The sequence below is a fragment of the Pseudozyma hubeiensis genome (genome assembly GCF_000403515.1).
Source record: "Pseudozyma hubeiensis SY62 DNA, scaffold: PHS13, whole genome shotgun sequence".
In the NCBI taxonomy this organism is placed as follows: domain Eukaryota; kingdom Fungi; phylum Basidiomycota; class Ustilaginomycetes; order Ustilaginales; family Ustilaginaceae; genus Pseudozyma; species Pseudozyma hubeiensis.
This window is the reverse complement of record NW_012133795.1, coordinates 418,669-434,415: the sequence shown is the minus strand read 5'-3', so window position 1 is coordinate 434,415 and position 15,747 is coordinate 418,669. Positions and strand designations below refer to the sequence as shown.

Sequence of the window (15,747 nt, the reverse complement as noted above, 5' to 3'; positions counted from 1 at the left end):
TCTCTCTCTCTCTATCTCTCTCTCTCTCTCTCTCTCTCTCTTCTCTTCATTCTTCATGCCTCGTCTGTCTCTGTAGCAGCACTGTATTTCTGATCTAGGCGCTTGATACAATATACGGATACCATGGACTCGGCTCAGAACGTGTTTTGCTCCTTTGTCGATGGATCAATCTCTCACTTCACTCTACGCCTACGCCTCTGTACTATACCCAACCATAGGAAGCGGGACCCCTTTCACCGTGAAGTTGTGCTGTCAACCTGTCATAATGTCGCCATCGTCTGTGTGAGAAGTCCAGCTACGACACCCTTCAACAAGGGTTGTATTCCAACAGTTGAACTGCAATTCGAAGCTTTTCAAATCCCGAATTACGAAAAATTTGTATCGACCGCGGTTCTGATTAGAAATGCGAAGCGTTTTCTGGCGCAGGAAACTGAGCGCAGATATTGGACGACAGAGAGACTTGTTCCCGTGTTCAGGCTGCAGAAGCAGAGAGAACCAAGCCCCTTTCTGCCGACCGCCTTGCGCAGTCGTGCATTTTGCAGGAAATAAGCCGCTTGCTGCGCACAGTCCTGTGAGTGGCTGAGCGCAGCAGCAGCAGCACGCAGCGCTGCCCAAACGACACAAAGCGCACACATGGATCCCCCTCGCGCCGCGCCGTGCCATGAAAATTCGGGCTTAGCCACCGCAGTCACTTTTGAGGTCAGTTTGTTGTTTGCGGGAGCGAGTGACATCTCGTCTCCACCGCTCTAAACGACCATCACCACCACTTTTCTTCAGGCTCCGTTTCTCTGGCTCTTCTTATACCTTTACACCACACAAACTCTCTCCTTTCCGCATCTCTCCAACACAAGTCAGGTCCTGCTCCTGATTCACCGTCGATCGCAAGAACAGCTTATGAATATTCAAAACCTCTCCAGTTACGATCCCTTCGCCGATCTCGGCGACGAGTCCAAGCCAGACGCTACCTCCTCCCAGGCTGCCAAGAAGCAACAGACCCAGAACTACGTCCACATCCGCATCCAGCAGCGAAACGGACGAAAGACCCTCACCACTCTTCAGGGACTGCCTAAAGGTACGTGCTGGCTCAATGCGTGAACGTCACGCCATCATGGGTGGCGAGATTTATCATCTGTCTAAACGCTTGCTAACGCCATGAACATCTTTTGCCTTTTGCCTGCCTGCCGCATCTACCGCCATGATAGAGTATGACCAGAAGAAGCTCCTGAAGGCTTTCAAGAAGGAATTCGCATGCAACGGTACCATTGTTGACGACGAGGAGCTCGGACAGGTTATCCAGCTCCAGGGCGACCAGCGTCAGAAGGTCGCCACTTTCATCGTGCAGGAGGGCATCACCCCCAAGACTGACGTCAAGGTGCACGGTTTCTAAATCTCGTCTCTGCGTTCAAGATCGGCTCGTAATGCCTCGCATCGTTCGCTCTCATTGATAGCATCAGCACGTTCTCTTCGATACCGTGTTCTCTTGACGCATTTTCAAGGTTCACGTCTCGATCGTATCTCGACTCGCAAACTCCTCCAGCCCGCAGTCCACTTTTGGCGCTAGCGTTCTTTCGTTCTACTCTTTTCCCCTCCCACTCTACTTTTGCGACAACCTCACCCTTGTTTCGAGGGGTTTCCTATGACCGAATCCATCACCATGTCTTCGTCCTCCACCGAAGCCGGACCGTCACGCCTCTCCGCGGTTGCGGCGGCACCATCCTTGCGACGCATCCGCCACCATCGACAGACTCGTTCGCTCGCCTTCTCCACGGTATCCATCGCATCCAACGATGAAGATGAAGACGACGACGAGTCTCGCCGAGTTGGCTGTGTCACAGTCTCTGTTGACTGGGTCAGTGAACCAGTCTCCTTGTACGGCGCAGGTCTCATCCCATCGTCGGTCTCGCATCGTTTCGTTCCCTTTTCGCTCCGATCAATGGCATCAGAGATGGTGCGTCCACCAGAGGTGTCTCGACCTACGCCTCCGGAGCGACGCCCAGCTGCGGTTCGTTGAAGCCAATGCGAATGGTCTGTCCCTCCCCTGAGTCTCGTTCGCGAAAGTGTGTGTGCGCGTGCGCTGTGTTGTCTGTTGGAAGATTGTGGCATTGAGGGTGTCGCTCACGCTTCACGGAGGAATGGTCACAGGGAGGCCGTCGCTCGATCACTGAGCGGGACGATGTTTTGTGGCAGGCTTACATTGGTTCTCGCAGCTCTGTTCTCCGAGCGGGGACATGTACGCGCACGGTCAGGATGGATTGGTTCGAAAATGCCATCGGAGGTGGATGTGTATGTACAAAGCTTTGCCAGCAGATTCTTCACTCCTTGATACCGGGTGCCAATTTGAACGGAGCATCCGTTTTCTCCCTAACCTCCTGAACCGTTACTCCGTCCTGCAGGTCGATGAGGGTCAAGCCCTGGTCGCCGACACGATCGACGTCGAAGACGCAGAGATCGGTGACGATCCTGCTGACGCACCTCGAACCTGTCAAGGGCAGTTTGCAGTCTGCGACGATCTTGCTCCTTCCGTTCTTATCCACGTGATCGCTGACGACGACGACTTTGGTGTTGCTGGGGTTGGAAACGAGATCCATCGCACCACCTACACCAGAGACCTTTTTGCCGGGGATCATGTAGTTGGCGAGATCGCCGTTGGCACCGACTTGGAGGGCTCCGAGCATGGTTACGTTGATGTGACCGCCACGGATCATGCCGAAGGATTCGGAGGAGTCGAACGTCGAGGCACCGGGGAGGAGGGTGACGGTCTCCTTGCCGGCGTTGACGATGTCGGCGTCGAGTTCGGAGGTCTTGGGGTAGGGACCCATGCCGAGGATTCCGTTCTCGGAGTGCAGCACAACGTTGACTCCCGGGGGCAAGTAGTTGGGGACGAGAGACGGCATTCCGACGCCCAAATTGATGTAGTCACCATCCTGAACTTCCTTTGCAGCTCGCTTTGCAATGCGAACACGTCGGTCTTTGGCTTCTTGCTTGGCTGCATCTGCACCGCTCGACGAGCCGCTCTTGGGTGCATCCGAAACAGTCTTGACCTCGATCTGCTTCTCGTGCTGACTCCTGACGATCCTGTCGACGAATATCGCCGGCAGATGGATCTCGTCCGCCCCCAATGTTCCCACCGGAACGATCTCCTCGGCCTCCACAATCGTGATCTTGGCGTTCTTACCAAAGGGAGCGCTAAAGTTGTTGGCCGCGTATCGGAATTTCGCGTTACCCGCTTCGTCGACCTTCCAAGCGTGGATGATGGCGACATCGCCGTAGATGGCCTCCTCGAGGATGTAGTTCCTACCGTTGAAGCTCCTCTCCTCTTTCGGCTTGGCCATCTCTGCTGCCTTCAACGGCTCCTTGCTTCCCTCCTCGCGCTTTTCGTACCTCACGACGAGATCACCGGTCTGAACAGCGGTACCGTACCCCGTGGGAGTGTAGAATGCGGGGATACCGAAAGCACCGGCTCTGCACTTTTCCACCAGCGTACCCTGCGGTGTCAGCTGCAGCGAAACCTGTCCGGTGAGGTACTGCGATTCAAAGTACTTGTTCCCTCCGATGAACGACGAGATCATCTTCTTGATCTGTCTGGACCTGAGCAGTTTGCCGAGACCGAAGTCGCCCGTTCCGGCATTGTTGGAGACGACGGTGAGGTCCTTGATGTGCGGGTGACGCGAGATGGCGGCGATGAGCGTTTCGGGGGTGCCGCAGAGACCGAATCCGGCGGAGAGCAGAGTAGAACCGGACTTGATGTCGGCGACGGCTTCGTCGGCGGACGGGTAGACCTTGGAGGAGGTGAGCAGGCGAGCGGAGGAGGAGGAGAAGGTTCGAGTGGGGAGCGTGGAGCGGAGGAACGCCGAGGCTGGCACGGTCGCAGATGCCTGCGTGCGGAGAGCTGCCAACATGTTTGTCAACGGGTCAAAGATGAAAAAGGTGGTAGTGGGAAAAGTGAGCGAGAAGAATGCTCGAGTAGGACAGGTATATCTAGTCCAGCCGAGCGATGTGAACTCGGGCGAGGACGGAGGTCAAGTGGTGAACCTCGGAGTTGAAGCTTAGCTTGGCTGCCTTGACAATGTGGGGGGCATTGACCGAGCCGGGGCGGTCGACAGAGAGAGTCACAGACAGACAGATATTCCACACTCGGTTATTCGCAAAAAAAGAACAGCGGCTGACGTGACTCTCTTCCGCCTAGCCTCGCATTGGCATTGCTCCACCGAGCTCTCGAGCTCTCGAGTCTGGCCCGCGTATTCCGTCCGACCGAGCGGAAACAAGATTTGCCCCGCAAGCTGCTCTCCCCCTTCTTCCCAGCGCACACTCGTTTCTCATCCTGTTCAACCCATGCCCCGATATGATGCGTAACCGTTCGTAAGCTGATCATCTCATTGTGGCGCTCACTCGAGTGGAAGCAGAGCTGCCATGTGTCTTCGTGGGATCTGTTTGCACCTCAGGGCATTCCTTGCTAGCCCGCGGTGAGAAGCCGTGTTTTTCACCTTGCAATCTACCGCCCTTCCTTCCCTGGCCGGTCGACGGCCGACGGCAATCCAAAAATCGATCCCTCCCTTCGCGTCCCGGAACAAAGTGTATCCATTCCTCACCGCTGATTCAGGGTCCAATCAACTCACACACACACACATCAAACCGTCATCTCGTTGCAATCTATATTCATCCCCGGGTATATCAATCTCGAAACCATTCTTCCACTACCCCGCCTTTCCTGCGTGTGTGTCAGTCATCGAAAGTTCAGCTTGATCAAAAACATCAGCATGTCCATCAACGTATGCACGCTCCCCCACCCGATCGTCGTCAACAGCTCCGGGAACTCCCTCATCTCGTCCAGCCCCAGATTCGTAACGTCCACCTTGAACGCCCAGTAGCAGATCTGTCTAGCCACAAAGCTGCTCGCCAACTCGCTCGCCCAGATCGCCAGACTTCCCAGCATCGTCAGCTGATAGTTGTACGGATCGTGTTTGTTGTCGTAGGCGAAGAACGGGTAGAGCGACTGGTTGGATCCGAAATGCAGAATGCTGACCCAACCGAGGAAGGCGAGCATGGTGGTGTTCTGTGCCAGATTGCGCAGGTAAAATGCAAGTCCGATGGACTCTACGTACTCCTCCCAAGAACGAGGCGATGGGTTGAAGTACTGCACAACTCGGTGACAGAGACGTGACATCGAGAGCGGATACCAGATGCAGATCCAGAACGAAGAGAGCAACTGAACCAGTGCGAACTGATCAAACGATCGGAGTCGAGCGAAAAGGTTCCGGTAGAAGATGAAGTACACCAAAAAGTAGTAGTACTTGAACGCGAACACCAACGCTCGACTTCGAACTTTGGATTCCAAGATCCAGTGAGACACCAGCGCCAAGCCGTTCACCGTAAGCGTCCAGAACGAGACGTAGGCGACACCATCGAGACCCGTATGCGGTAGCGTCGACAGGTACACCGATGCGTAACCTTGACCTGCGATGAGCGCAAACAGCGATATCCCGATGGTCGACATGAACCACAGGAACCGGATGTAGGACGAGGGGATGCGTCGATTCAGCTGTCGCTCCAAAAACGTCTTTTGATGGTCCGTCAGGCTGTGTCTGTACGTCTGCCTCCCGCTCCTTCGCAGCCCTACAAAGCACACCAGCGCCGGCATGGCCATAGTTGCAAACGCCAAGCCGACCCACAACGTCTTGCGCTGCCACTGAATGTCTGCATCGTCGATCGAAGGTTTGGTGTCTACTAGGGTTGTCGTCGTCGCCGCTATGGACCATTGCTGCAAGTTCGCGGCACTTGGCAGCGACAGCAACGACGTAGATGGCGGATCGCCTCCAGCGGCAGGACGATGCCGAGTCTCAGTGCCAAGCGGATCCATCTCGTGCAAGATCCAGCCGGCGACAAGACTGCCGATCCAGAAGAACGAATAGGAAGTCTTTGCACCAAGCGCCGCTGGCCACCAGTTGAGTCTGTACAGGCCGAACAGCTGTGTTATGTAGATGAGTGCGACGCCGACGTAGATTCCGTAGTAGAAGATGAGGAAGAACCAAAAGTTGGCGTCGACCGTGAGACGATCGCCGTCGCCGATGGGAGGGTGCGCTGTCGAGGGTGAACCTGATGTGACTGCCAATTTGGACAACAGCATGTTAGCTATGCTCCAAGCGAAGCCTGAGACTGTCGGCAGACTGGCTGTCGAAGCTGACAGTGATGTGTACGTCGCTGGTGCTGTGCCAAGGGTCGAAGAGGTCATGTTGGCCGGATAGCACCACGGCGGATTGTTCGGATCGCCCGACCTCCCATCTTCGCCCGGATTGCACCAAGGCAGGTCCGGATCATACGGGTCCGTCTTCGGAAACGGCACCGCACACCAGATCCACACCACCAGACTCGGCAGACCGGCAAGTGCGAACCAGCGTTTCCACCAGCTATCGAGCCATTCTTCTACCATTTCTCGTGGTGGCCGTATGAGGTTGTTGAGCCAATTGCGATCGGGTCGCAGCCTCTCCCTCTCGCGTTCCCTTTCCCAGTTTCGATCGCGTATGCTCGTGACCCTGCGTCTGCGAGGTGGAGGCGATTGGAAAGGTGATGGTCCGAGTGCCGCTGCTGATGACTGAGCGTTTTTGGCAAAGATGCCTCGCGATGGAAGGTGGCCGTCACGAGAGAGGGAGCGGGTCGGATAAGCCGATGTGCGAGGATCGGTTGGACGCAAGATGCCGGGTCCTCCGACGGCTTTGCTAGGTTTGTTGGCGGCTTGACGGAAGCCAAAGCCTGTCGCTAGCCGTTTGCCCAAGCTGGTGGATGTGCTGGCTTCAGGCTGGTTGAGGCTAGGCAGAAAGACTCTGTCCACGTCTCTTGATTTGCCTTTGTCTACGGTGGACTTGGTATCACGTCGACCGGTCGAGGTCGCAGTACCTGCCTCCCTGCGGAACGGAATCGACCGCGACGCCGGTGAAGTGGCTGTGGATCCTGGTGCTGATAGTTGATCGGCAAGATATGCTCGGAAACGTCCAGGTTTGAGCGATCCTGCGTCATCCTGAGCCTGCCACGCATCGTCGGAGCCTCCTTTGGACATGGGAGCGAACATGATGCCGACCAAAGTAGGGCTTAGCAGCCGCCCTTCCTACGCGTCTCGATGACTTCCACGGCGGGTATATGGTGAGTACTGGGACTGTGGTTGGTGATGCGCGCGAGGTGAGCATCAAAAAGTTCTATGTCGATGGCATTGTCGATGTTCTCCAATCAAATGAGGCTTCCAAGGGAAGGATGAGGGACGGAAGCCGTTATGAAGCTGAAGTCAGAGCAGAGACAGTGTGAGAAGGATTTGAATCAGTGACTGCGTGTCGGAATCTATGGCGATGATCGTTGTGACGACGGTGAGAGAGGAGTGTCGAAGGTGCACGTATGATACCGGAGAGAACGTAGAGTGTGTCGTCTATGCACTGTGTGCATGCTGCTGCGCCCCTTTAAGCTTGTTCGACGCTGCCTTTGCGCAATTTCAGAGGCGTCGCTGTGAAAGCGTGTTTGGTCATGCCAAAAAGTGGCACACACGGACTCTCCGAGACCAACACTTTTTCAGCGAGACTGATCCCCAGCCGCAAAAGTCGCTTTACCAAGGGTCCCAAGCGCACCGTCGCTTCTGCCAGGAATTTCCTCGCTGCGCTTCATTTCATTTCATCTCCTCGAGCCGTGTCGAGAAAAATGACCAGCATTACCGACGTCGGGCAAGGTGCAGATGGAGCATGATGCTGAGCCGATCGACTCTTTGCCCACGGATTGCATGAATATAAAGTAGGGACCAGGGAACAAGCACAAACGGAATGATCCTTGTACCCATGATCAAGAACAGGTCACATCAACGCACAGAAAGCGCCAGACGGTGATACGTTCACGGGACGGTCTACGACGACAAGAAAGTGGTTCGGCTCTCGCTGCTCGTTAACGGCGTCATGACGCCCACTTGGAACCAGGCTCTGGTGCGCATCGCCTCCGCCAAAGATCCGACCACTCTTCCCACAGACGACAGGGTGCTGTTCTACGACGATCTCACAATCACCATCTATGACAAGTTTGCAAAAGCTCAGTACCACTTTCTAGTGCTCCCACGCATCCCCTTCAGACCATCTCTATCCGCGTCCGCCTCAATCCCACAACAGGGCGCACCCACGCTCTCTGCTTCAAATGGGAAGCTCAACTTTGGAGCTACCAGCAGCAACAATGTGCCCGCAAGTCACATGAAGAGCATCTCGAGCGTTCTGGCCAGTCCCTACGCCGGTCAAGTGCTCGAAGCTTTACGGACAGCAAGCGAGCGTGTGGTGCAACACATACGCGACGATATGAAGCAAAACTATGATGTGGCGTGGGACGTCGAAAGGGCTTTTCACTCGGTGCCCAGTATGGAGCATTTGCATCTGCACGTGGTATCGATGGATCTGGTGTCGGACCGACTCAAACACAAGAAGCACTACTTGTCCTTCCATCCGTCGGTCGGCTTTGCTCTGCGGTTGGACAAAGTTCAGGATATGGTTAGAGAAGGCAAGAAGACTTTGCCCAAGAGCGAAGGCACTTACGAGAGGCTGTTGAGAGGTCCGCTGGAAAGTCATCATACGTGTCAGGTGTTTCGCTTCTTTCCAGAGCTCAAGGCTCATTTGGATATGTATTGGCGCCAAAAGATCCTGCCCACTGGGGTACAGCCGGAAGCGCTTCAAGAGACGGCAAAGACATATGGCAAGAGGGATGCCTCTGATTTAGCAGGAGGAGCAGCAAGTGCTTCTGATAAGGGTACAGCCCAGCGTCCGCTGCAGAGTCGCAAGGTGGAGCTAGCCAACACTGCCGCTGAAGACTCGACGGGCTCGGATGACGAAGAGGTGTCGCTACCGACGCGGTAAGCGCCCCTGTTCGGCAAGTTGTAGCATGAGAAAGACCAGTCGCATTCCACACAAACCTTATCCGTCGCTGTGTCAGTTCGATCTGCCGTGAGCACGATAGCTGGAACGTGGCCGTTCTCTAAGAGTGTGGAGAGACCAAAAGACCGGCGAGGAAGCGCCAGGGTCCAGTTGCAATGTTGCCACGCACGACGCGTCTCTTTTTCTCTTTTCGCTTGCTTCTTGAGAAGCGCCAGGAGTGTCATTCGTGCGGCAATTTTTGGCCGACAAAAGCACACGCGGGTCAGCGGCAAGTTATCTCTCTTCCTCTCTCTGTCAGCCATCTTACTTCGTACGACTGCACCCACACATCTCCTGGATCTTGTGCCATTCTTGCGCAACCCAAAGCGATCCGAGCCTCTTTCCTCCCGGCCATTTGATCCCCATCATATATTCTGCGCAACTTCCGTAATTTCTGATTATTGCGTTAGCGTCTTTCTCGAGCACCCTTATCGGTGCCACCTCATCGTTCCTGAAAACCTCATAACTGGCCATGACGGAGCTTCGACCGGGCTCGACACCCAAACGAACTGTCTCCTTCGGTCCGTCCGATACCGTCACACTCACTACCTCCGACACCCCTGCCAACAACATCAACGGTGCCAACGCAGACGCTGCTGTCTCGTCCTCCTCATCCGCATCCTCGTCTGGTGAACCGAGTACACCACGAAGCTCCACCAACCCGTCGCCGCCCACCTCTGTCCTCAAATCCGCCATGAAACCAGGCGCCGATCACAAGCGACTACCCCCGCCCACGCAATACCAGCACCCGGACCCGCTGCTCCGTCGTCTCCGACTTGTCGACCCCCACGGCGTTCCCGTCAACCTTCGCTCCACCTTCCGCGACACCAAAGTCGTCGGCTTCTACTTCGCCTCCCAATGGGCCGGTCAACCGCTCAAAGAGTACCACTCCGCCATCTCCGACTTCTGCCGTCGACATCCTCACGAGTTCAAGGCGATCTACGTTTCGGTGGATGTCGACGAGCAGTGGTACAAGGCAGGTGTCAAGGACAAACCGTGGATCTCGATGGTGTGGAACGACGGATCTAGCATGCCTGCCGAGCGACAGGATCGGACCGTTTCGGTCAACCAGAATGGAGATATGGACGAACTTCCGAGGCTGTACAATAACGAGGATTTCCTGCTCGCGAATGAGCAGGATATCGATGAGAGTCTGAGCCATACGGATAAGAGCGGCGAGGCGTACCTACGTCCCTTTTCCAGAGTCCACCTGGCAGCGAAACTCAACATCATCGCCGCTCCCACCCTGTGCATCTACCACGTGGAAAGCGGAAGGATGTTGGAGTGGAACGTAAGGATGGGCAGATTGAGCAGCGCAAGGAGGGACGAGACGTGGGAGAAGTGGAGGATGGGCGAGAGCTCGAGGACTTGGGGTGTGAGGGAGGCGTTCCAGGTGGCTCCGTACACCGTGTTGGTCGGGGTGGCGGCGTTGTTGTACTGGCTGTTTGTGAGGTGGATGGGCGAGGAGTGGAATTTGTTGAGGAGGACGTTGCACAGCGTTCTGGAGGGGAGGATGGGTGGCGGGTTGGAGGTGGTCAAGGGTGCAGTGGGGGATGAGTTGTAGCGAAGGAAGAGGAAGTGCGGAACGATTCCAGGATGCGCGGGCTACTTCATTGCAAGCCAGTTACAGTATCTCATACTCTGTCTGACGATCGAATGTGAGGACGACGTACTCGAGAGGATCCAACGACCACACCACATGCACTCTGCAGTGCAACGATTGTGAAAAAGAGGCATAGTGTAATTGCTTCTTCCAACAAGACACCCAATGCCGCTTCCCATTCACGAGCGGTAATCGGCATTGATCTCGATATACTCCCTACTCAAATCGCACGTCCAGTACGTGCAGTCCTCCTGTCCGTTCTTCAGATCGATCACCACCTTGATATCCTCCTTCTTGAGCAACTTGACGATCTCTGCTTCGTCCACCTTGACCGGATTGCCGTCCTGCAGCACGGTGACGCCACCCAACTCTCCGCTGGGATCGACAAAGCTGACCGAGACCTTGCCAGCATCGACGTCCTTTGTCAGAGTGGGATCTGCTCCGCCGACGGAGGCGAGGATTCGACCCCAGTTGGCGTCCTGGCCGTGTATCGCGCATTTGAAGAGCATCGACGTGACGAGGCGCGAGAGCAGGCCGTGGGCGACAGCGTAGGAGGGTGCGTTGGTGCAGGTGATCTCGACGAACTTTTCGGCTCCTTCTCCATCCCGTACGATGAGTTTGGAGAGTTCCTGGCAGAAGGCGGTGAGTTCGGTGACGAACGCTTCGAAGTCAGGGCTGGATTCGTCGATCTCGGAGTGGGAGGTGGGAGAAGATTGACCGTTGGCGAGGAGGATGATGGTGTCGTTGGTGGACATGTCACCGTCGACGGAGATGCAGTTGAACGATCGGGATACCGCGCGATTCAACGCCACCTGCAACGCTTTCGGCTGGACGGCAGCATCCGTAGCGATCAGACCCAACATGGTCGCGTGCAACTGTCCACTCGACACAGCCGCCGGTACAGCGGGACCCGTCATGGCAGGATGGATCATGCCGGCTCCCTTGTCGATCCCGATCATGCGAACGTCCTGCCCACCGAGCTTGAACGTCTTGGCTCGCAGTTTAGGGAAGGTGTCGGTGGTCATGAATGCACGGGCTGTTTCGCGCCACGATTCGGGATCGCTTCGAAGGATCATTCCGTTGGAGAGGTGTGGGATGCATCGTTTGATGGCCGGCATGGGGAGCGGGACGCCGATGACGCCTGTTGACAGCAGGAGAGTTTCACGTCCCTCCGAATTCTGCGCCAAACCGGGATGCGGTGCAAGGTGCTTCTTGACCAGCTCTACGCACGATTTGGTGTCTTGCATACCCTGCGTGCCCGTTACCGCATTTGCGCACCCTGAGTTGACGAGAACGCTTTGCACCCGCGCACCCTCCTCCTTGTTCGCACCATCCAGAAGCACTTGGTTCGAGACGACCACGGGTGCAGCTTTGAAGACGTTCCGCGTGAACGTCCCCGCTGCAGCCGCCGGCACGGTCGATACGATCAGCGCCAGGTCTGGTTTGGGATTTGTGTTGCTCGTCGCGGCGGATGATGCAGAGGTGTTGGGATCGACGGGTTTGGGCGAGATGGCAGCTTTGATGCCGGCATACGTGGAGGATACGACGAAGCCTTTGGGAATGTCCGAGGCCGAGATGGGCTGTGCGAAGCGAGCTGGTTTGTTGAGCTTTGCGCTGGCGTCGAGGGAGACGGCCGACGAGGTGAAGCCGCGGGCTGCACCTCGAACGAAAGAGGACCGGGACAGGAGTGACGAGATCATGCTGTGAGTGTGTGATCCGCTACTTGCTCGTCGCTTTGGGGGACTGAGGAGGATGGTGGTAGCGCGGAAAACTTGGACGAGGCAAGCGTTCTGAAAGGTGGCCCGAGTCCTGGAAGAAATGCGAGATAATAGCGGGTGGCGCCTTGATTTTCCGGCTTTTTTATCGCCCAAATGGAGTCACAAAATCCCACTTGCGTATCACCGCCGAGTCAGTCGACGATTTGTCCTGGAAGAAGCCTTAGCTTGATCTGCAACCCTACCCTCAACCCTCTCCGTGGGCCTCCTCAGCTGCGATCCCCTCTGTACGCATGGCAACATCGCTCTCATGCGCAGCTTTGCATACAGACGCTTCGCAAAGAGCAACATATCTTACAACAGGAAAAATAAGTACAAATACAAACCCGAGCGCGAACACGGTCAATACAAAAGCTAGCATTCGAGAACTCGCCTTACATATCCCTACTGCTGTCGTCACCAGGTGGTGGTGGCTGAACGACCACCTTTGTCCCTCTGATCTCGGTCAGCCATCCAGGTAATCCATCGAGCTTGACACCCTCCTCTGCCGCATCGTTGTCCTCGCCTTCGCCAGCATCCAGTCTGCGCGTGCTCCTGTCCATGCCTGCAGCAACGAGCTTTCTCAATCCTGCCAACACGTGCGTACCCTCGAGCCGGAGCTTGATTTTTGGCTTGTCCGGGTCGGCGTTGTACGCATCCATGTCGATGAGGCTGCGCGTGTTGTAGCGCTGCATGGCGGGGAAGGGAAGATGCAGCTCGTACTCGATGCGTTCCATGCGTGGTAGTAGATCGCTGGAAGGAGAAGCACTTTGAGGTCCGAAGAGCTCGTTGGCTTCGCGTTGAGATTGCATTCGAGCGGTGAGGGCTTCCTGCGCGTGCATGTGGGATTCGTGCGGTGTCTGCGAGGTGGGCGTGAGCGATTGTCGGCGTTGCGTGGGGCGTGCGGATGTGGAAGCAGAAGAGAGCGAGACTGTGTCGCATTCCGATCCGAAGGGAGGCGGTGTCGGGGGTTGGATGCCCAACAGGCTGAGATCTTCCTCGCGTCGTCGTTTGAGAGGTGCGATCAGCGGTCCGTCTTCCGCACCTTGTCCACCGCCTCCTTGGGACAGCTTCATCTGTCTCGCTTTGCCTCCTCCTGCTACACCGGCGGGAGCTGCACTCGCGTCTGACGTCGAAGACACCCGACCTGACTCGTGCAGCAGAATCTCTCGAAGCGCCAGCGGGCCCTTGCCGCGAAGTTCGCCCAACGTCCTCCGGTTTCCTGCTGCGTCCTCGCCAGCATCATTGAGCTCGGCGAGCAGTCTCTTTGCAGCGGCTGACCCTGCGGTAGGTTTAGCGTAGTTGACCGTGGTGGCGCCCGCGGCAGATGCAAAGGCGGACAGCGCCATCTCTCTGTTCTCTGTGCCGCGCCCTAGACTGCCCGAGACAAGCAGGAAAGGTGTGCGTGGAAGGTGCAAGATGTGCAACCCGGTTCCGCAAACGTCGCTTGGTGTCGGTGCGAGAACGACGCGGAAGTAGGAGAAGGCATCGGTCCACGAGTGGCCAGTGTTAGCAGTATCGTGAGATTGCGGTTTGGCGCGTGGATGGAGGTAGATGTGATGTTCGAAGTAGTGTCCTAACTCATTCCCCAGCCGCGCTCGAATCTGTGCCTCGCTCAGCCTCTCCCACCCGCGTCCAGCAGCATCCACTTCGTCGTCGTACTCGAGCTTGACCGTGGTCCATGTCTTGGACAGCTGTCGTGCGTTCATGTAGAACAAGTCGAGCTCGGCTACCATGGCGTAGCTGAGACCTTCTGGCCAGTCGACGTCCGAGATTCGGTCCAAGGCTCTCGCTTTCGGAACCTTTGGATCTGCCATCGGACCGGTCCACAGCAGTCGCAATTCATCCATGGATCGACACCGACGCTCTTCATTCAGGTCCAAGATGGCGTGGTAGAGCACAAGATTGGATGCAGGGTCGTCCTCGCCAAATTTTGGTTGACGCCGCGACAGCATGGGTGGGATGTAGGATGGACCCGCATCGTCGAGCCATCTTGTGACGAGTGAGACGAGTTCGGTCTTGTCAAGTCGCGAGAGGAGTCGTCGGAGGCTGATCGAGTGCGGTACAAGATGATGATCGTCGTGCGAAGTCAGTTTGCTGCGTGAAGAGGAGGGTTGGGTGATCATCTTCTCTGGTCGCCTCTGGCAGTGCGACAGAGGATATCGTCGAGACGCGGCAGATGACGGTGACGATGACACTTTGAGGAGGAGGGAAATGTTTGGTGTTGGTCTTGCATTCGAAGGCTCGGATCGCGTCGCGCGGTATTCTGCGTTGAGTGCCCGATTCATTTTCAGCAGAATCATCCCGATGATGACGCGAATCTTACACGTGATTTTGGGAAAGGAAGGCATTCTGACTGCCGATCTGTGAGCGATGCATCACTGATCTTGACATTGACATTCTTGATTGCAGTGTGCGCTGCTGTTGAGGAATCGCAATTCTTCCGAATCCGACCGGCTCAGACATCGCTCCACTTTTAGTAGAAGCCATCTTGCTTCTCGTCTCCTCGTCTTGAACATAGCACCGCTCTCGATCACCCTACTCGCATTCGCATTTCAGCCGACTCGAGATCTTGATCTACTGCCCAACCCCTGGATTGCTTCGACCAATTACACACAGATACAGACATGGGTGCTGCAGCTTCAAAACAGAACACCGCTGCGCCGACAGCACCACCGGCTGAAGACAAGCAGGCAACTCATCTTCAGGTAGGTTCCATGGCACGACAGACACAATCTCAGTGCCGAAGTTTGGCCACTTTGACAGGCAAATCCGGCTGACGTTGCCTTCTCTGTACTCTCCTTCGCTCCTCTTCCTTGCTACACTCTCAGTTCGGTCGCTCCCTCCTCAACCAACTCGACAAGTCCTCCGTCGACACCGTCTCTGGCCCGGACGCCTCGCGCCAAGCAACACTCGACACCTCCATCCAAGCCAAGATCAAGTCCGAGCTCGACCGTCTACGCAAAGAGGAGGCCGACGTCCGATCCGAGATCGAAAAGGCCATCGAAAAGGAGAACCTCGCCAAGGAATCTAAGTACCGCGGCGCATCCGAAGGCAAGAACTCCAACGTGCTCCGACAAGAGCTTGAACAGCTCAGGGGAAAGATCGACAAGTACAATAAGCAGAAGGACATCTCCAACTACGCCGGCGTCAAGGAGGCGCAGGAGAAGCTCGTGCAGTGCTACAAGTCGCAACCGGAGAGAACGTTGGATTGCTGGAAGGAGGCCGAGGAGTTTAAGAAGGCAGTGGCCAATGCTGAGAAGAAGTTCATCTCTTCTTTCAGCTAGAGGGCGTAGAATTAATCAGCGCCATTGGGGAGACTCTGTAGAAAGATCTGGATGCTGTAAGCCTGTGCCTCGACCTAGCACTTACACTCAATGCATTCACCAACACTCGTCCTGGGATGGAATCTCTCGCCTCTGCAGGGTCTTACAGAAGATTCTCCGCGTGCACCGAACCGACTGAGACC

General features: G+C 56.1%; 8 protein-coding genes across 8 annotated transcripts; 4 read left to right on the top strand and 4 right to left on the bottom strand.

Moving 5' to 3' along the window:
* Positions 1-1,195: 1,195 nt before the first annotated feature.
* PHSY_001106 (eukaryotic translation initiation factor) lies at positions 1,196-2,011 on the top strand (the record flags this gene model as incomplete). The annotated part of the gene is made up of 2 exons (XM_012331738.1): positions 1,196-1,372; positions 1,628-2,011. The coding sequence occupies 2 exons, from the start codon at positions 1,196-1,198 to the stop codon at positions 2,009-2,011; spliced, it is 561 nt and encodes a 186-aa protein (XP_012187128.1).
* Positions 2,012-2,312: 301 nt separating this feature from the next.
* Positions 2,313-3,899, bottom strand: PHSY_001105 (succinyl-CoA:3-ketoacid-coenzyme A transferase; the record flags this gene model as incomplete). The annotated part of the gene is made up of 1 exon (XM_012331737.1): positions 2,313-3,899. The coding sequence occupies one exon, from the start codon at positions 3,897-3,899 to the stop codon at positions 2,313-2,315; it is 1,587 nt and encodes a 528-aa protein (XP_012187127.1).
* Positions 3,900-4,723: 824 nt separating this feature from the next.
* Positions 4,724-7,063, bottom strand: PHSY_001104 (hypothetical protein; the record flags this gene model as incomplete). Its single annotated transcript, XM_012331736.1, has 1 exon — positions 4,724-7,063. One exon carries the CDS (start codon positions 7,061-7,063, stop codon positions 4,724-4,726), a length of 2,340 nt encoding a protein of 779 aa, XP_012187126.1.
* Positions 7,064-7,925: 862 nt separating this feature from the next.
* On the top strand, positions 7,926-8,864 carry PHSY_001103 (hypothetical protein; the record flags this gene model as incomplete). Its single annotated transcript, XM_012331735.1, has 1 exon — positions 7,926-8,864. The coding sequence occupies one exon, from the start codon at positions 7,926-7,928 to the stop codon at positions 8,862-8,864; it is 939 nt and encodes a 312-aa protein (XP_012187125.1).
* A 529-nt stretch (positions 8,865-9,393) lies between these two features.
* Positions 9,394-10,485, top strand: PHSY_001102 (hypothetical protein; the record flags this gene model as incomplete). Its single annotated transcript, XM_012331734.1, has 1 exon — positions 9,394-10,485. One exon carries the CDS (start codon positions 9,394-9,396, stop codon positions 10,483-10,485), a length of 1,092 nt encoding a protein of 363 aa, XP_012187124.1.
* A 218-nt stretch (positions 10,486-10,703) lies between these two features.
* On the bottom strand, positions 10,704-12,224 carry PHSY_001101 (hypothetical protein; the record flags this gene model as incomplete). Its single annotated transcript, XM_012331733.1, has 1 exon — positions 10,704-12,224. The coding sequence occupies one exon, from the start codon at positions 12,222-12,224 to the stop codon at positions 10,704-10,706; it is 1,521 nt and encodes a 506-aa protein (XP_012187123.1).
* A 449-nt stretch (positions 12,225-12,673) lies between these two features.
* On the bottom strand, positions 12,674-14,629 carry PHSY_001100 (chromosome segregation protein; the record flags this gene model as incomplete). The annotated part of the gene is made up of 1 exon (XM_012331732.1): positions 12,674-14,629. The coding sequence occupies one exon, from the start codon at positions 14,627-14,629 to the stop codon at positions 12,674-12,676; it is 1,956 nt and encodes a 651-aa protein (XP_012187122.1).
* Positions 14,630-14,905: 276 nt separating this feature from the next.
* On the top strand, positions 14,906-15,565 carry PHSY_001099 (hypothetical protein; the record flags this gene model as incomplete). The annotated part of the gene is made up of 2 exons (XM_012331731.1): positions 14,906-14,986; positions 15,110-15,565. 2 exons carry the CDS (start codon positions 14,906-14,908, stop codon positions 15,563-15,565), a joined length of 537 nt encoding a protein of 178 aa, XP_012187121.1.
* Positions 15,566-15,747: the final 182 nt, after the last annotated feature.